Source organism: Takifugu rubripes, chromosome 7 (assembly GCF_901000725.2).
Source record: "Takifugu rubripes chromosome 7, fTakRub1.2, whole genome shotgun sequence".
Classification (NCBI taxonomy): domain Eukaryota; kingdom Metazoa; phylum Chordata; class Actinopteri; order Tetraodontiformes; family Tetraodontidae; genus Takifugu; species Takifugu rubripes.
Window position 1 is genome coordinate 6,588,824 of NC_042291.1, and position 15,942 is coordinate 6,604,765.

The 15,942-nt window shown below is 42.7% G+C and overlaps 1 protein-coding gene across 2 annotated transcripts in view; it reads right to left on the reverse strand.

Moving 5' to 3' along the window:
* LOC101062313 (vacuolar protein sorting-associated protein 13B) overlaps positions 1-15,942 on the reverse strand; it is a 231,129-nt gene that overhangs the window by 101,865 nt on the left and 113,322 nt on the right. For both annotated transcript variants that reach the window (XM_029839039.1, XM_011605289.2), the window contains exons 23-27: positions 11,395-11,629; positions 10,306-10,523; positions 6,656-6,859; positions 2,777-2,948; positions 1,219-1,333 (exon numbers count right to left, since the gene is read on the reverse strand). In XM_029839039.1, coding sequence (XP_029694899.1) covers positions 1,219-1,333; positions 2,777-2,948; positions 6,656-6,859; positions 10,306-10,523; positions 11,395-11,629 — 944 coding nt within the window. The remainder of the gene's footprint in view (positions 1-1,218; positions 1,334-2,776; positions 2,949-6,655; positions 6,860-10,305; positions 10,524-11,394; positions 11,630-15,942) is intronic.

Here is a 15,942-nt window from a genome sequence, read left to right on the forward strand (position 1 = left end):
GTGCATTATGTGGATAATGCAGATTAGAGTGCAGAGGTCCTCCACGGTGTCCTAAACAGTCATGGTTCTAACCTGGCTTGGATGAGAAAGTGCTGCAGCCTGCCAGGACTATGGTTGGTTTAAATTGTGTTGAAAACAAGCTGTTAAACAGAAATAACCTCAAAATGAGAAAATTGAATGATTATCTACTTAGAAAGGTCTGAGTTTAAGGTTGGCTCCATCTCAGAAGCAATTGGACACACACCTGTGATTAAGAGAGTACCGTGATATAATAACACAAGACACATTCAAGCTCCAAAACTGCCGAACGACTGGCTGTGCACAGGCTTAGGCTAATTCTCCAAACTGTACGTAACACATGTAGTTTGACAGAATATAAATCATCTGACTAGAGGGAAACAGGGAGGTCTTCAAGACACTTTCCTTGACAGCTCAGTTAAAGGCCAGCACCATCACCTCAATCCCTCACTGGGCAACATGGAGATCTGGCAAATCAGAATTATATCTGACCTGGCAAGCGTCATGTCTATTTGCCTTAATCAGAGAAAGAAGCATTTAAGGAAGCACTGTCTCAGGCCCATAGGCACAGAAATATAAACATTAAATCTGGCAACGTATTGGAATGTTATAGGTTGTGCTTCATTATCTCTTCAGGAAAAGATGGTGGGAAAATGTCTCCAGGTAAATGGTTTCTTCCAAACACAGTATGGACTGTGGTACATAGATGTCATACGCTGAAAGCTGCTGAGGCGATGAGGAAAGCAATCCAAAGAGAGGTGGAGGAAACATGGTGCAATAACAATACTGATTATTAATGGTGGATCATTCTGCGTTTTGAAAATAAGGACAAATCACTAATAATGGAGACCGTGTGTGGTATCTGTTTCACTGTGATGCAGGACGTGCTTTCCTGGTTTTGTCAGAGCCCAAACCTAAATTAGCCCAATTTGACTGGACCTAGACATGGGGAGGAATCATTATGATGGAGTGGAAATGGCCTCGAGCTTTTGCTTCCCTAACGTGTTAATGTTTCTGCGAATCTATTCAGACACCACAGGCACAGAGAAAAGGACTGACTAAATTCTTCTGGTTTGTAAATCACAACTGAGCCCGTCCAGAACCCAAGTCTGCCTGTGAGCAGGGGTGTCTGCCTCTGCTGGTGCCACATCATCGGGACAAGGTGAAGTCCATGACTTCTGTTCATGTATTGCACTTTACCTGTATCTGTAGTGGTCGATGTTGAAGCTGCCCACTTTACATTTGATCTTTGTGTAAACATCCTGGACATCTACTGAGGCACTCAGGTCTTCTAGTTCACTGATGACACAGATCTCTGGCACAAACACATAAGAACGGCAAATGTTAATGTGCATGCATGCAGTAATGCTACAGCTACAAGCTTTGTGTTAGGTGAGATCGACTGTATAGATCTAAGAAAGCACGCAAACACACATCAGATCCTAAAACATCTGAAATACTGTATTTAAATGAACACCCCGCTAGATATTATTGATTAAAACCCTACTTATTTTGTACTTTGTAAGACTTTTAAAGTATAATTGCAGGACTGTTGCTATTAGTTCCACAGGGAAACCACAATCATACTTTGCAAAATGGGTTTCAAGTATGTGACAGTATGTTTGTTGTACTGCAGTCTTGCACGACTGTGAAAAAACAGAAGTTCGGAACAGATAATTAAAAATGAAAGACAGAGCTCGTCATCTTTATTGTGGATACTGTGTGGAAAGAACTCTCCCATGTTGTTAAATACTCAGAAACTCATAGTCTCCAAACACGGTGTTGCTATTGATGTATGAGTTTTCTAAACCCATCCCATAAGAGTCCTGGAAACCTTTACACCCTTTGACTTTCTGGCTCCTCTTGAAAGAAGGAAAGTGTACCACTGATTTGTGCCTTTAGCAGAGCCTCTGGAGACTCACGCTTGATTTTCTCCCGCTAATCTTCCAACACATAATAGCATAACTATACCCGAGGAGCAGCACTTCTGGAACGGCTGTTTTTCCTTTTTGCTGGAGAGAGAAGAATCTTATTTCCTTGCAGCTGAAAAACATATTACATCATAGCAGATTGTCTCCAGCCATATCTGTGGCTTACTTATCTCCAAGAATGTACTTGTGATATTAGGCATCTAATAGATTGCATACACACAATGCTTGTTTTTAATAATGTACTTAATGTGGTGCACGCAGAAAATCCAGAGGCAAGCTCATCTCGCAACTCACATGGCACACATTAAGCCTAAATCCAAAGTAATTCCTATTTAGGATGTCTCTAAGTCAAACCATCTCTGTGATGTCCTTCAAAACATTCCGTTTCCACTATAAAAGACCTTTAAGCTGCGTGATCTGGTTAGCAGATGCTAAATATTACAGCCAGCAATTAAAGGTAAATCTTGTCTTTCATCGCCCCAGTAAATCTGAAGGGAACAAGAGTTGGTTCACTTGGGATTCATCTCCCATTTATTTATTTGCCTCTTCCTTCCATCCCTCATTTTCTGCAGATGCCTAACTCCCCCTGAGTGCTGAAAATTAAGGGAGAAAGAACTCAGGGGTTAACTAAATTTACATGCTGATGCAGTGAGCATGTAAAAACTCGTAAATTGCTTTCAGAACATTACAAAGTAGTTTAGCTTTATATATTATAAATAGAAAGAAATACTACACCAATTGTAATAACCTTTTCAACGCCTAAATGAGTGACTGAGACAAGAAACTTTAAATTACTTGGACCTTGGAAGAGTAAGACAGCAAGCTACCTGCTTTTTTGACAGCCGGCTCTGGGGCAAACAGTTTAACTGTGACCTTGGGTAACATCCACTGCATCCAAAGACTGATCTTCCCACTGGTTCCACCAATGCTGCTGGTTTTCTGCTCCAGAGTCACTGTATCAGCAAATGGGCCATCGTCTCCAGCAGGCACAGAGTCACCCTGAGGAGACAAAACAGGATTTGGTCAATGAGGGGGGCTGGTGTGATGTGGTGGGACGTTTAAAACATCAGCGCCAATCAGTCTGATGTAAAAATGGGTACGCATGAAGGACAGTCCAGACAAATGAAGCAAAAAGAAGGTGTAGGGGGTGAAGAGGAGAGGAGAATATCTGTGAGCTCTCATTTCATTATTGGGGCTTTGGCAAAGACTTAAAGGTGACAGCACTGGAAGGACTTTTAATATATTTCCTATCCTCTTTTCCTATAAATCTGGTTTCCAAACAAGTTTCTGTGTGGCTTCTCTGCCAAGTATAAAATCCTGCAATCTAACAATATGGAAATGTGCAGCTTTGGAATTGTGGGATCTTAAATTTCCCACAACGTGCTCATGATAGATGTGTCACAGTTATTGAGCTTTGCTGTGGTTGGTGAAGAGGTTATCAACTCTCCCAATTAGAAACGCCACAGCTGCTGGACTGATTACAGTGTCTTAAAGAGGAACCAGATGAGAAAAGTGTGTCGCAGCCGAGTGCAGGGACGAGGACCTCATGTTAATTTGCAAATTTTAAATAATTGTGAGATTTAGGGTGGCTGACAGCAGAGATCAGTGACAACAGATGCCTACGACACAACTGAATTAAGGATCAACACGTAGCAATTTTCTGTGAATGTTGCCGTATAATTGAGGATGTAAACTGATAAATGGGAATTTATTTTCTTAGAGATTTCGACTGTTCTATGTTAAGTCAAAATATGGAACAGAAAATGTAGTTTCATGCCATGTAAAACAAACATAACCCAACGAATATTGGAACATATCCCATTTCTACCAAATGTACAGCCTATACATACATATACAGTATACCGGTACATATACACTTGGTATATGACCAACATACCACAAAACAACACACAATCATTTAATTTTCCAGAACTAGCATTTATTCCAATCAAGGGTAAAGTAGCGTCATTATGTTTTCATGGAACCAACCAGTTAAAGTGTGTGTGTGCATATGTGTGTGTGTCATTTGTGAGTAATAATGGTGACAGGCAGTGAGTAACATGAGCTCAGTTGTAATGGCGTTCAGTCAGTTTCAATGAGATATTCTAGTGTCAAATGGCATTTGGGGACTAATTATTGTTGAACTGGAGTCAAAACACAGCTCTGTGTGTGTGTGTGTGTGTGTGTGTGTGTGTGTGTGTGGTTACAGCTATTTAGTTTACAGTTTTGGCCGGTCAGTAGGATTAAGCTCTGTAATATCATGTGTGGAAACAGAAGCGGCCACTGGCACTGCGGGACGTTCAGACCACTGCGTCTCTTAGACTGGATACAGTCTGTTAGGATCACAACTGTCAGGAACATCCCAACCACCTCTTGGATGAATTACAGCATCATAGTCAGAGGAGAACAAAAATAGAATCCCACTGCCACTGCTGCGTTTGAGATTGAACGATAACCTTATACATTCACTGATATGGAAAAAAAAAAGAAATGAAACTAATGCATTTGTTCAGTTATTGCATTTTTGTGTCTTGATTACAAAAAATGAAGTAGAGTCCAAAATAATAACCAGATTGTAGGAGAGGAAAGTTACCACTAAAACTACCTACAAAAGGCTCAAAGGCTCATTTTTAATCAGCGTTAGAATATTCCCCCCTCTGCCCATATCAAGGTGAGGCCTTGAAGACCAGATGTGCTGCTGTAGAGAGGGTAGGGGTGGCCTCTGCCATGTTCCCCAGCTTCCAGGGGCCTCAAACACACAGGCCAAAACACATGAATTTGAAAGGGAGCTATTTTCCCACACCTCCACAAGCCAAGCTGAAAAGTATACAGTTTAATTCCTGGGCCTCTGCCTTATAAACGGGCCGAGGATCTGGGTTTATTTTCTTTGCAGAGTTTGTCTTTCCTCATCAGACACATCCAAACATAGGAAGACAACAGCAGGCTGGGAAGTGTCAAAGAAAGATGGAGAACAAAGCAGTTTAGAAAAAAAAGGGGAGAAGTTAGAAAGCTTATGGGACAGGTGGAGGGAGAAAGAAAAGCCAAGATGATACAGAAAGAAAAAAGGAAATGGAAAGAGAAGAGGGAAACCACTGAAACATGACACATGGATGGACTGCTTTCATCTTTTTTGGCATCAGTTCAGGGAAGGTTACGTCATCCCGCGCTGTAATGATTATTATCATAGGATGTGATTCATGCTAATGCTGACGCTGCTGGTGGTCCAGCTGTAAATGACACAGCAGACAGAGGAAGAGCAAAGGGATTGTTGACTAAAAGGTAGTAGTGTATATGAAAATGTCCAAAAATATTGTGTCAGCTGAGGGCGGATGAATGGGGTGGAAGCCATGGAAGACCAGGAAGGTGGGCTGGGGGCGTTTCTCTGGGGAGCGACTGCTGCCACTACTGCTGAGACTTATCAAAACAGCTCCTACATTCTTGCTCAATCACTCAGCCTCCCAGAGGACTAAATACTTCTACCAGTGTTTGTACTTACGTAAACAGTGACAAGTGGGCTGTCAGGGGCCTCCCCGGCCTTTTTATATAGGCACTATATTGTAGGGCCTCTGCTGCCACACTCCACTTCCACTTTCCTCATCCATAAATGAAGCAGGTACGCACACGCCGATCGTAAGGAAATAAAAGTAGACATAGATGCATATCGACACACAGGTCACGTTTTTCACACCGGTCCACACTGGACTGCCTTTCAGGGTGGTATGGAGGCTGTGCTGTGATCTCAGAGGCCCCTCTTTGCTGACAAGGCCCGAGTGGTCATAGCACATTAAAACCAGGACCATCGACAGACCATAATATAAACACTCCTGCATTCTACTTTACGGGGGGACACATTACACAAGCCCGTGGACCCCCAGCTGGGTGCTGCTGCTGCTGCTACTGTATTGAACAGGAGCAAAAAGCCTCACATCAGTGAAGCCCATTATACGCAGAGAAGAAAATGCACGAACTTCGAACATGCCTCCAAAATAACTGGCAGGTTTACACTCAAACTTGGGTTTAACGCTGCTTAGAGTATGCGCTAAAACTAAAAAAAACAGAATTTCTGCTCTGAAAGTAATCAATCACTGCAGTTATGTTTGCAAAAGGCTTCAAAGAAAATGATATTGACTGAATCACACCTACATGAGGGATGAAAGGGAAATAAGTAAAGGGAACCTGTTGGTTCACATTCAAAATGTGTGTTTATGACTTATGAAAGAGTTAAAAAATAGATTTGCAAAGACCCTTTCAAAGTCTCCTTTCATATGTTGAGAAATGGAGAAAATTACTGACATTAATTAACTTTTGACATTAAACGAGAATCGTTTGGCCTTTGATGATTCAAAGGGCCCAACAGAGGAGGCATGACAAGAGAACGCACACAAAGAAATTCATTTTAATATGTAACCAATAACCTGCTGTGTGGGGTACTTGTTGGGACTGTGGTTTCAACTTTCACCCCACACGAGGAAGATGAAACTGAACGTGACTGTGATGTGCGCAAAGGAAAACTGATTCTTCTGAAAATCTAGGATACGGTCTTCCTGTACCTTGATATTTACCTGCTCGGATCAAAACGAACCACTGATTCTCTCATTTGGTTCAACTATGCTTAAAATATCTTGATTGTTTGCTGCATGTTTGTACTCTCGAAGACAAAGTTGCCCGAGCCTGGATAAATACGCAACTGCGGGAGTAACACAAACCTCTGTGGGTGAGCCCAGATCTGCAGAGGGGCTGCAGGTGCTGGTGTCTGGCAGCGCGGTGCCAGCACTGCTGCGTACTGGGGAGGACGGAGTGGCACTGGCGGGAGCTTCTGGGATGCTGGAGGTCTGTCGGAAGATGCCGTGTCGCTGGAGGCGAGCCCATGTGTTGCTCCAGCTGAAGAGGAGCCGGGACAACAACTGAACCTGCATGGTGACAGTATGAGAGGAAAAAGGAAAAAACATTTTTGTACTAGATTATAGTGAGGAAAAATCCATATATTAGGTTCTTGACTACTCTAGAGCAAACAGGACAACTGTACCGAATACACATTTAATACGTTACATGAATCCTACTGTGCTGGGGCCTTAAAAGATAACTAACACGCCACAAGTCATCTTAATATTTGAAACAAGATTCAAAGCATATTTGCCAAGGTCTGAGTCAAACAGCTGCATCAGGGTGTTCTCATCTTGTTCTGACTTCTGAGGCCATTACGATAATTTGGCTTGGCAGCTCTGCAGTTATGTGACACTAAATCTAGTTAAAATTGAGAGAGAATAAAAAAGAAAAAGGGAGGAAACCTTCGACAGAAAGGAATCACTATCTGTTCCCATTTATTTTACTGTAGTCTAGCAGCCTTCCAGGCATTCTTGCTTGTCAATCAGAGACTTCAATTTGAAAGGTGATGTCAAACTTCAAGTATGTGCTCATGCGTCTATGGGATGGATATTTGACCGAAAAGCTCAGCGTGCTCGTACACGTGTCTCACTGCACCATAACAACAAAACCCCCACAGAAACACTCACAGAGGAAAGTTAAGTTGTGTCATCAATTTCCCCCCAAAACTCACCACAGTTAGGAAAAACTGAAGGCTCGGCGTCAAGTGTTCTCAACTATTTATCATGTGTTCACATAAAATGAGCCTCTGCTTTAATAACAACAAAGCCAAAAAAACAAGAGTGGAAAACATGAGGGGAAAGTGGGGGAATGTGATGTGATGCTTTCAGTAATTCATGCATTCACTCGGAGCTGTTGTGAAAAAAAAGGGAGAAAAGTGACTCTGTTTCACAGTGAGCTAATTTCTGGATTTCAAACGCTTCATTTCTATGGCCAACTAACACCCCCGACTCTCTACCGCAAAGTAAAGGTGGAAAGGCACATGAGAGCGCATGTAAAAAATAGCTTTCCTTAATTCACACACATGCACGGCTGTTAGCGTGCGCATTACAGGGAGGCCCTTCATAAATAAGCATAAATCAAACGAAAGCAGCACAATACACTACAGCTGGGTCATTTCAAACATGTCAAGGAAGAGCTGCGAACTCCGATCCAGCAGCCGTCCAGGGACGAGGCCAACAGCTGTCTGCCATACCCAGCCAAAGTGCCCTGTTGACAGGAGAGGCACGGCTCCGTGCTCCCTCCTCTGACAGCCTGGAAGTCCAACAAAGAACATCCAGACACACTGTGCTCAGAATGCACATGTGGAGGAAGAGAGGGAAAAATACCAAATACAGGAGTAAAAAACACAGAACCAGAGAGGTTTGGAACATCTGTTCCACGTAAAAAAAAGTGCCTGTATATTTCTGTATACCTCTTCCATGCATCCGTCATCTGTTAGCCATCCATCTTTAAATTTCATCATACTCTCAAAACAACGTCCAATTAATTTTTTTATCTCACCTCTGACATTTTACATTCCAAATCTATTCCCTAATCAGTTATATCCTTTTCTTTGTCTCTGTTAGTGCTGTCAGGCCTCAGCTCACGACTGTGCTGAAGCTTCTACATTCACTAAAACAAATAAAGAGCAACAGAGAAATCGTGCAGATGGTTGAGTGACTGTCATTCAGTGTGTTTGGTTTTTGGCTGTATGTGCAAAATTTGTAATTTCCGTGAACATTTCTGCTACCGTGGGTAACAAAGGTCAAAGAACAGTGTGGCTGCACTACTGGGAGAGACCTAATTTTCTGTGATCCTAAAAGAAACAATTGAAAGCTTGACACAGTCAAATGATTTAACACAATATGATAGTTGGAAACTGATGGCGCTGATCAAAACCGTCCATTTTTATATCAGAATACTCAAATTAATATAAGTGCAGGTTTGAAACAAGGCTTAGACTGCTGTAGGTTTGGGTTTCTCCGTTGCTTTTGGGTGTTCTGCTTTGAAATGAAGCAAACATGCAATGGAAACATGCATCAAAGCTCATCAGGCTCTTTTGGCTGCCTCTTCATATTCCATGCATTATGTGCACATGTGCACATAGTCTTCTCTTTTGCCATTTGTCCCTTATTTTACTTACCTTCACTCAGAATTCCTATTTCAGCTGCATTCATTGACTTAAACCCGTTCACAAACGTGCTCGCTCATGTGTGCAGCCATTACCATACATGGATTTAGGAAAAGGCACAGTTTTTCATGGAATTACACATTAAAACCACATATTCCATGATACCTGGGGCAGCAGAAATCAAGTTTAGAGAAGAAAAAGATTAAAAGCAAGACCACGTTACTCCAGTTTCCAAAAATACTTTGATTGTGCCATGAAGTAATCCATCGCATATTATGGAAAATCTGATTTAATGTCACAAAAATGCAGCGGAGAAGTTAAGGAGCCAAACTCCTCGGTTTGTTTAGTTGACTTCAAATGTAGCAATGACTCAAAATAAGTGCGATACTGAGACTGAGACAAGCACTGTAACATGCACTCTTTGCATGTAAATTCCCACAAATGCTAGCGCTAATGGGAATAATCTGTAGTGAGAGGCTTTTTTTGTTGTGAAGAGAGAAATATTGTTCTGGCATTAGTTAGCAACGGGCTGCCGCACGACTTAGGATGGTGCAGCACTCACGTATTTGACTTTCCACTGAAAAAGAGAGGAGCGACGGGAAGACAGAGGAGGTGAACGCATGGGAGGGGAGCACAGAGGAATTGTGATGAAGGACAAGAAAAGAATAAGAGAAGTTTTCATTGGACCAAAAAACTAATAATGACTCATCATATAATCGCAATAAGCCTTCCGAGCTCTGCCAAACCCAGGCGCTCCAGGAGAAAGAAACTTTCCCCTTTGTAGACGAGCAGCTCTCCCCTCTCTGGGAAAGTTGTCATTGTAAAAGATTAAGGCCTTTTCATGTGCATCGCTGTGGTTGGAGAAACAGTGTGTGCACTCAAAAAGGTGTTTAAACAGGAACCTAATTCAATACAGCAAATTCAATTCTGAAGATTAGAGTGTTGTAGCTGTGCAGCGAAACAACGCAGGGACACAACAGGGAGACCAAAACGTTCCGACTCCAGTCTGTCCATTTTCATTAGCTTCTCACTAAAACATAATAACATGCTGTAAAACAATGATGAGGAGGCCTGCAAATCTCCACCCCCCCTTCACTCAAAAATTAGACTGTTTTTCCAAAACAAATAAGGCAACACTCTTCTATTTACATTTTAATTTTCATGAAAATTATAAGAGTTAAGAAGATGAGGCAGTTTGTTTATCGAAGTCAATCTGTTACAGAAAATCAAGCAGACATCCCATCTTCATGCCAGAGTGCGTGTGTTCCTATTTCAGGAAAGTTTACAGCCGGGTGATTTGTATAAATACACATGTACATCTGATGACTACTTTGCAGAATTCTCGTCGGTCTCACTGACCTGAGGGTTGGAGCACTTGACATGAATGGGCTGCAGATCAACATGGAGGCAGACTACAAAGGAGTGCCTTCCTTCAGAGCCGCTCTGCTGCTTATGAGATGTGACGGCCAACGTGGAGGTGCAGCCCATAGGTTCCAGCAGACTCAGGCTCCTCTGCTGTCCCAACAACGTGTACAGGCTGAACTGACTCAGACTAATCGTCCACGGAAAGGCATCGCCTAGTTGTAGACGTGAGAGGAGGAAAAATAAGGATTATTGAAAAACATGGAATATTGATGCTGGCAGAGAGCGTGAATGCAGGAACGAGTGCAGAACAACTGTGAAATTCGGAGGAGGACAAAGAAAAATGCAAGGAAACAGAGAGGAGATGTGAATCTGCAAGAGCGATGGACTGGAACATCGAGATAAGATGGAAAATAAAAAATACCAAAGGTGATATAACAAGCTGTCTTAAACATCCAAGCCAGGAGATACATGTGCTGCCTAAAAGAGGCCGGTGGGAAAGGCCCAGTCTGAAGGCGTGCCAGCCTTGACAGAACTATTGAACATTTGTTTGTGTTGGGAAAATTCCTTGAAGAACGGCCTGTCCAATTTATGTCAAAATGCAAATATCACTGCCTTCGCTTTCATTCAAAGCACTAGTTTATAATAATATATGTGTGCAATAGTGACGTAGCTGCAAAGTGTAAATTTATAAAAGGATGGGGCCACCCCCACTGTTTTATTTCTTCTTTAGAAGAGAAAACACCACTCAAAGTTCTGAGTGTTGCTTATGTCAACTCTACCAGGTGTGCACGCCACATGTGCAGGGCCCATGTTTCAAAGTCACTCTCCTTAAGTTTGTTTGTCTTCTGTCAGCGGTAAATGAGTAGTTGTGGGTCAAAGGTTTGCCCAGCGTTGAAATGCCCGTAATGATGACGAATTCATATTATATAGCCATTTACTTTTAGCAAAGCATTCATTTTAATTATCAATGAAAGCAAATTCAGTTATTACAAAACCTGAAGCATTTCTTTCAACTTAATTTCCCAGAAACTTTAATCAATCTTTTTAACAGGTTGTAATTTAGTTTTTGGTAGGAAAACCTACCTTCCTCTAAGATGGGCTTAGAGACCACAAAGGGAAGCTCCTGCAGAGGCTCCATGTACTTGTGTCCGGCACTGAGGATGCTGATTTGTGGCAGGCAGACCACCAGAGTCCCAGGCATGGAGGCCTGGTTGTGGTACCAGCTGCGGACCGTACCGGGAATATCCCCACAGATGATGGTGCTGGGGGAAGGGAGGCTATCGTTTGGCAGAAACATGCAGCAGGACTGCAGCTCCAACTGTAGAGGTGAGAGGAAAGTAAAGGGCACATAAACATAAACGGCCACCCACACTGTTTTTTGATTGCCATTGAACAATAGAAGTGTAGGTTTACAGCTTTATTTGGGAGGAAATGCAACACAATTTCAGAGACTTCAAGTGTTGAAATGTATTCTCTTTATAAGTCCATCTAAAAGGTCCATTCCAACTGGATTACATCATACTCACCTTTTCACCAACAAAGGGAAATTTACAAGCCATTAAGTCAGTAACCAGTAGCCAGAAGGGGTATGAGCAGCATCTTTTTCCATTATAGCAGGGCAACATGATTTAAAAGAGCATTTAACAGGGGAGAAGAGTCCAGGGGGCAGACGGCAGGTGCTGCCAGAATAATGAGTGTGTGTGTGTGTGTGTGTGCACGCGCATTATTCCATGCACATGTGCAGAGTCATGTCCTCCTGCGAAATTTGCATATACTGCACGGCCTTTTGCTAATAATACACACAAATGTTGGAAGGCTGCTGACAGGCCTGTAAACGAAGGCCAGTTCCCCCAGCTGAGAATGGCAGAATCCGAGAAAAAGACTGAGCAAGCGAGAGGGCGAGAAGGAGAGAAAGGAAGAAAGAGAAAGAGTGAGATATACTGTTACACATTCATCTCACGCTGCTTCCTCCTCTGATTACTCTTCAAAGGGGGGCTGGAAATTGAAACACTTTTGCACACTGACACATAAGTCTTTGGCCTTTTTTAAGAGCCGGCGCACAGAAAGAAAATCCATTGACACTGGCCGGTCTGCTGCAGATCTTAGTGGGGTTAAGCTGTAAAGCAGGCAGGCACACGGAAAGCGCTGGTTTTAACACTGTGCCTCTGGTCTGCACCTTGAGCTCAGTGTCTCCAGCTAACGCTATCCTGCCGGACATCTTGGGTTCATCATGTACGTTAGCATTTCTCCTGCTTAAGCTATTCCTCACTCCAGCATATTCAATTCAATTCAATTAATCAGTTGTTTTGTTGAAGAACATTTGCTCCAAACATCTCACTTGTGCCCAAAATTGGAAGTCTCAGTAAACACTATGTATATGCTTTATCCTATTACAGTCAGGCTTTGCAAAGGTCTACCAAAACAACCAGAATGAAATCCAAAACGTAAACATTTGCTGTATGAAATGAGTCATGGTACATCTCCAACTACTGGTATATGAATGATGTGACTTCCTATACGATATCTGATGGTTGACTTAATCTGTCACCATATATCAAACTTTTAGACATAATCATAGCCAAATAATAAACAGGGCTATAAACGCTCTCTGATGAAGGTTCCCTCTTGGGAAATACTAAAGCAGCGTGTCTGTATTTGAGAAGACCCAGATGTAAAAGTCAGGATGTTTAAATATTTATTTAGTAATTTTTCCATTTATTTATCCATTCACTCATTTACTCACTCATCTTCTGTTCACTACTGATTACTCCTAATCACGCTCCGGCGCCTGATTGTGCTGCACGCGTAACGCTGTTGTGGCACAAGAAGTTCTATCAAGTCAAAACGGACAAAAAATGAGACACTTTACATGCAGCAAAATAGAATTTAGGCCCAGTTAAACACAGTTTAATCCCTTTCAATTGTGTTTGCTTAGACATTATAATGATTTGCTGCTGTTCCACAAGGCATCGCAAAAGCAGAGATGATGTCACATGCATGGCAGCTTCAGATTTGCCACAAGATAGCTTGGATTTCTCTTGACTTGCTGGTTGCTGCAGCAGAATACATTCAAAAAGCCCTAATTGGTCTCAGTAAGCAATGGAAAAAAAGTGTCCCCCCCACAGCCGGGTAACACAATGGTCATTTTCATTACAGCTATATGGTTCTCCACCTCAAAAACTGAAAAAGGTGACTGGCTGCTATGGTTAAAGTATTTTATCCATGTACTTCACACAAGGAGAGCAGATTTTATGGCTAAAAATGGATCTAAATCACAGTCACAGGGCAAAAGATACCAACGTAAAATATCAGAGGAAAAATACACAAAAGAACATAAATGAATAAAATGAATAATAGCTACGTTAGCGAAGGATGTTGCCAGTGTCTGGGTTGATCGTGCGAAAATCTGTGGGGCCGGAGAGTCTCTGAACAAAATAATTATTGTAACCCATACCTACTGCAGGAGGCAACACAGTTACTGGCTGAAGTCGTGTCCAAGACAAATACAGTAAACAAGTTAGATCAAAATATAATAAGCAGTAAAAGGGCTCAGAGAGTGCAGCTCTGCCAACAGACTTCATTTGCTATTTTAATAATAGAATGTTTAGGAATGTTTAATCTGCCTCTGGATCCAATGCAAAATACACACTACGATAGACAACTGCAGAATTGAGAATTGCAGAAATGTGCCAGAGTCCAATAGTTCATGAGAATTACATTTCTGCTTTGGCCTCCCTTGTCCCATGAGCCGCGGTATGAGTGAATCCTGCAAACAGATGAACGGTCAAGACAGAGACCACACCCCCGCTGTTTACAATTCAGAAAGACCTCCACCACAAGGAGCACATGCTGAAAGCTCTTTACTCCTCGGTTAAAGAACATATATCACACCTGAATGTCATCACACCGCCCCACACACAGAAGATTGTAAAACCCCGTTCTTGGTTCTGGGGTCAGATCACTCTTACAGGAACGTGTTGTTAGAACCCTCTGAGACCCACTGACGGTCCTCCACCCTGTAACAGCAGGTCGCCCTGGTTAACCTCACAGACCTCCAGGGCTCCCTCTCTGTGGCCTCATATTTGAGCCGTGACACCCACACACACACACACGCACACGCACGCACACACACACAGTAGAAGACCTGCAATAAGCAGACCAAAAAAATGACAGAGCAAGAAGGGGATGTTGGCAATGTTGGAGAGTTCAGACGGATCCAAACGGAGAAAGTGTTTGTGGTCAGAATGTCCCGTGTGCATTACTGGTCAGAGTAGAGCCAAATATATTGACGACTCTTCTCCCTGACCAACGTTAAGGCCTCCACCGCCCCGTCAATCAGTGTCTAGCATTGTCACCGCGACCATGCATGAGGAAAGAAACTGTTATGGAACTCTTGCATCAACTAAGAAAGGGGGGGTGGGGGGATCCAGTACGAACAGTTCAGAAAAGAAAGTGAGTCACAGGTGCAAAAGTTCATTGGAGGTTATATAGGTTCATGTTTGGTACTCCACACAATTGTGTTTAACAGCTCTTTAACAGGCCTATAAAAACAGCACGGAAAGTAGTTAGCCTGTGTGACAATGACACACACGCTCTTGAGGAAAATCCGTGTTTGTGACCGCGTGTGTGTGAATGAGAGAAAGCGTGCTCGCTGTCCTGTCACAGCACAGGAACCCAACAGGTGTCCCAGGTCAACCTGCAATCCAGCTAGCTGTGTCACATGCTTCAGAGGCCAAATTTGTAACATGGTTCTGCACTTACAAGTGAGTCACAAGGCTCCGCAGACTCAGTTCAATTCTTCTCCATAATGGGACAGCAGAAATTTATTTTCTGTTAGAATAGGACTGTGGAAAGGCAGCTTTTCCAAGTGCAGCAAAAGGAAAAAGACTTTAAAAATAGAAACGGGCACAAAAAATATCTGAAAGCCAGAGGTATAATTGCAGAGTGGAATATCTGTTACACAACTTTACCCTCTGTGGGGCTGAGGGTAATGTGGAATAAAACTGCAGAAAGAAATGATAGATAGATCGCTTCTGGAAATGACTCAGGTACAACAAACTGTAAATACGGCACAGACATATGCAGGGGGGTATGTATAGCTGAGCCACATTAATTACAGGAGTCCGGATCCATGCTGAAGTTTGAGAAAGGCAGGTGTGTTCACTGGGGAAATGAAGGACCAGGGAGTTTGATTCTTCATTCCTTTAGCACAATGACATCATGTCCTGTCAAAGTGAAACAAAATCATTAGAAATAACAAATTGAGTTAAATGTTAGTGGCATGGGACTTCCACACTGAGTCATTTAGGGGGGGAGGAAAGGTGAGTTTATATTTGTGTCTATATTTGGTGACAGGATTAGTTTTTCCCTCCCTCTGCTGAACCTTTGACCTCTGCCTTGGGTCAGACAGTCAAAGTAGCCCAGAGTTTCGGTTCGGATCTGACCCTGACTGGCTGGTGGGTTCGGCACGAGTCGCCTGTTGCAAATAGGATGGCTGACCTCCAACGAAGGATAATGAATGGAACATGAAGCACAAAAAGACATACAGCTCACCTGGACCGATGGGCTGAGTAGGGATGCTCGTTGTGAGCAACAAGGGAGACGTTAGAACATCTGCTGGTTTCCCAAATG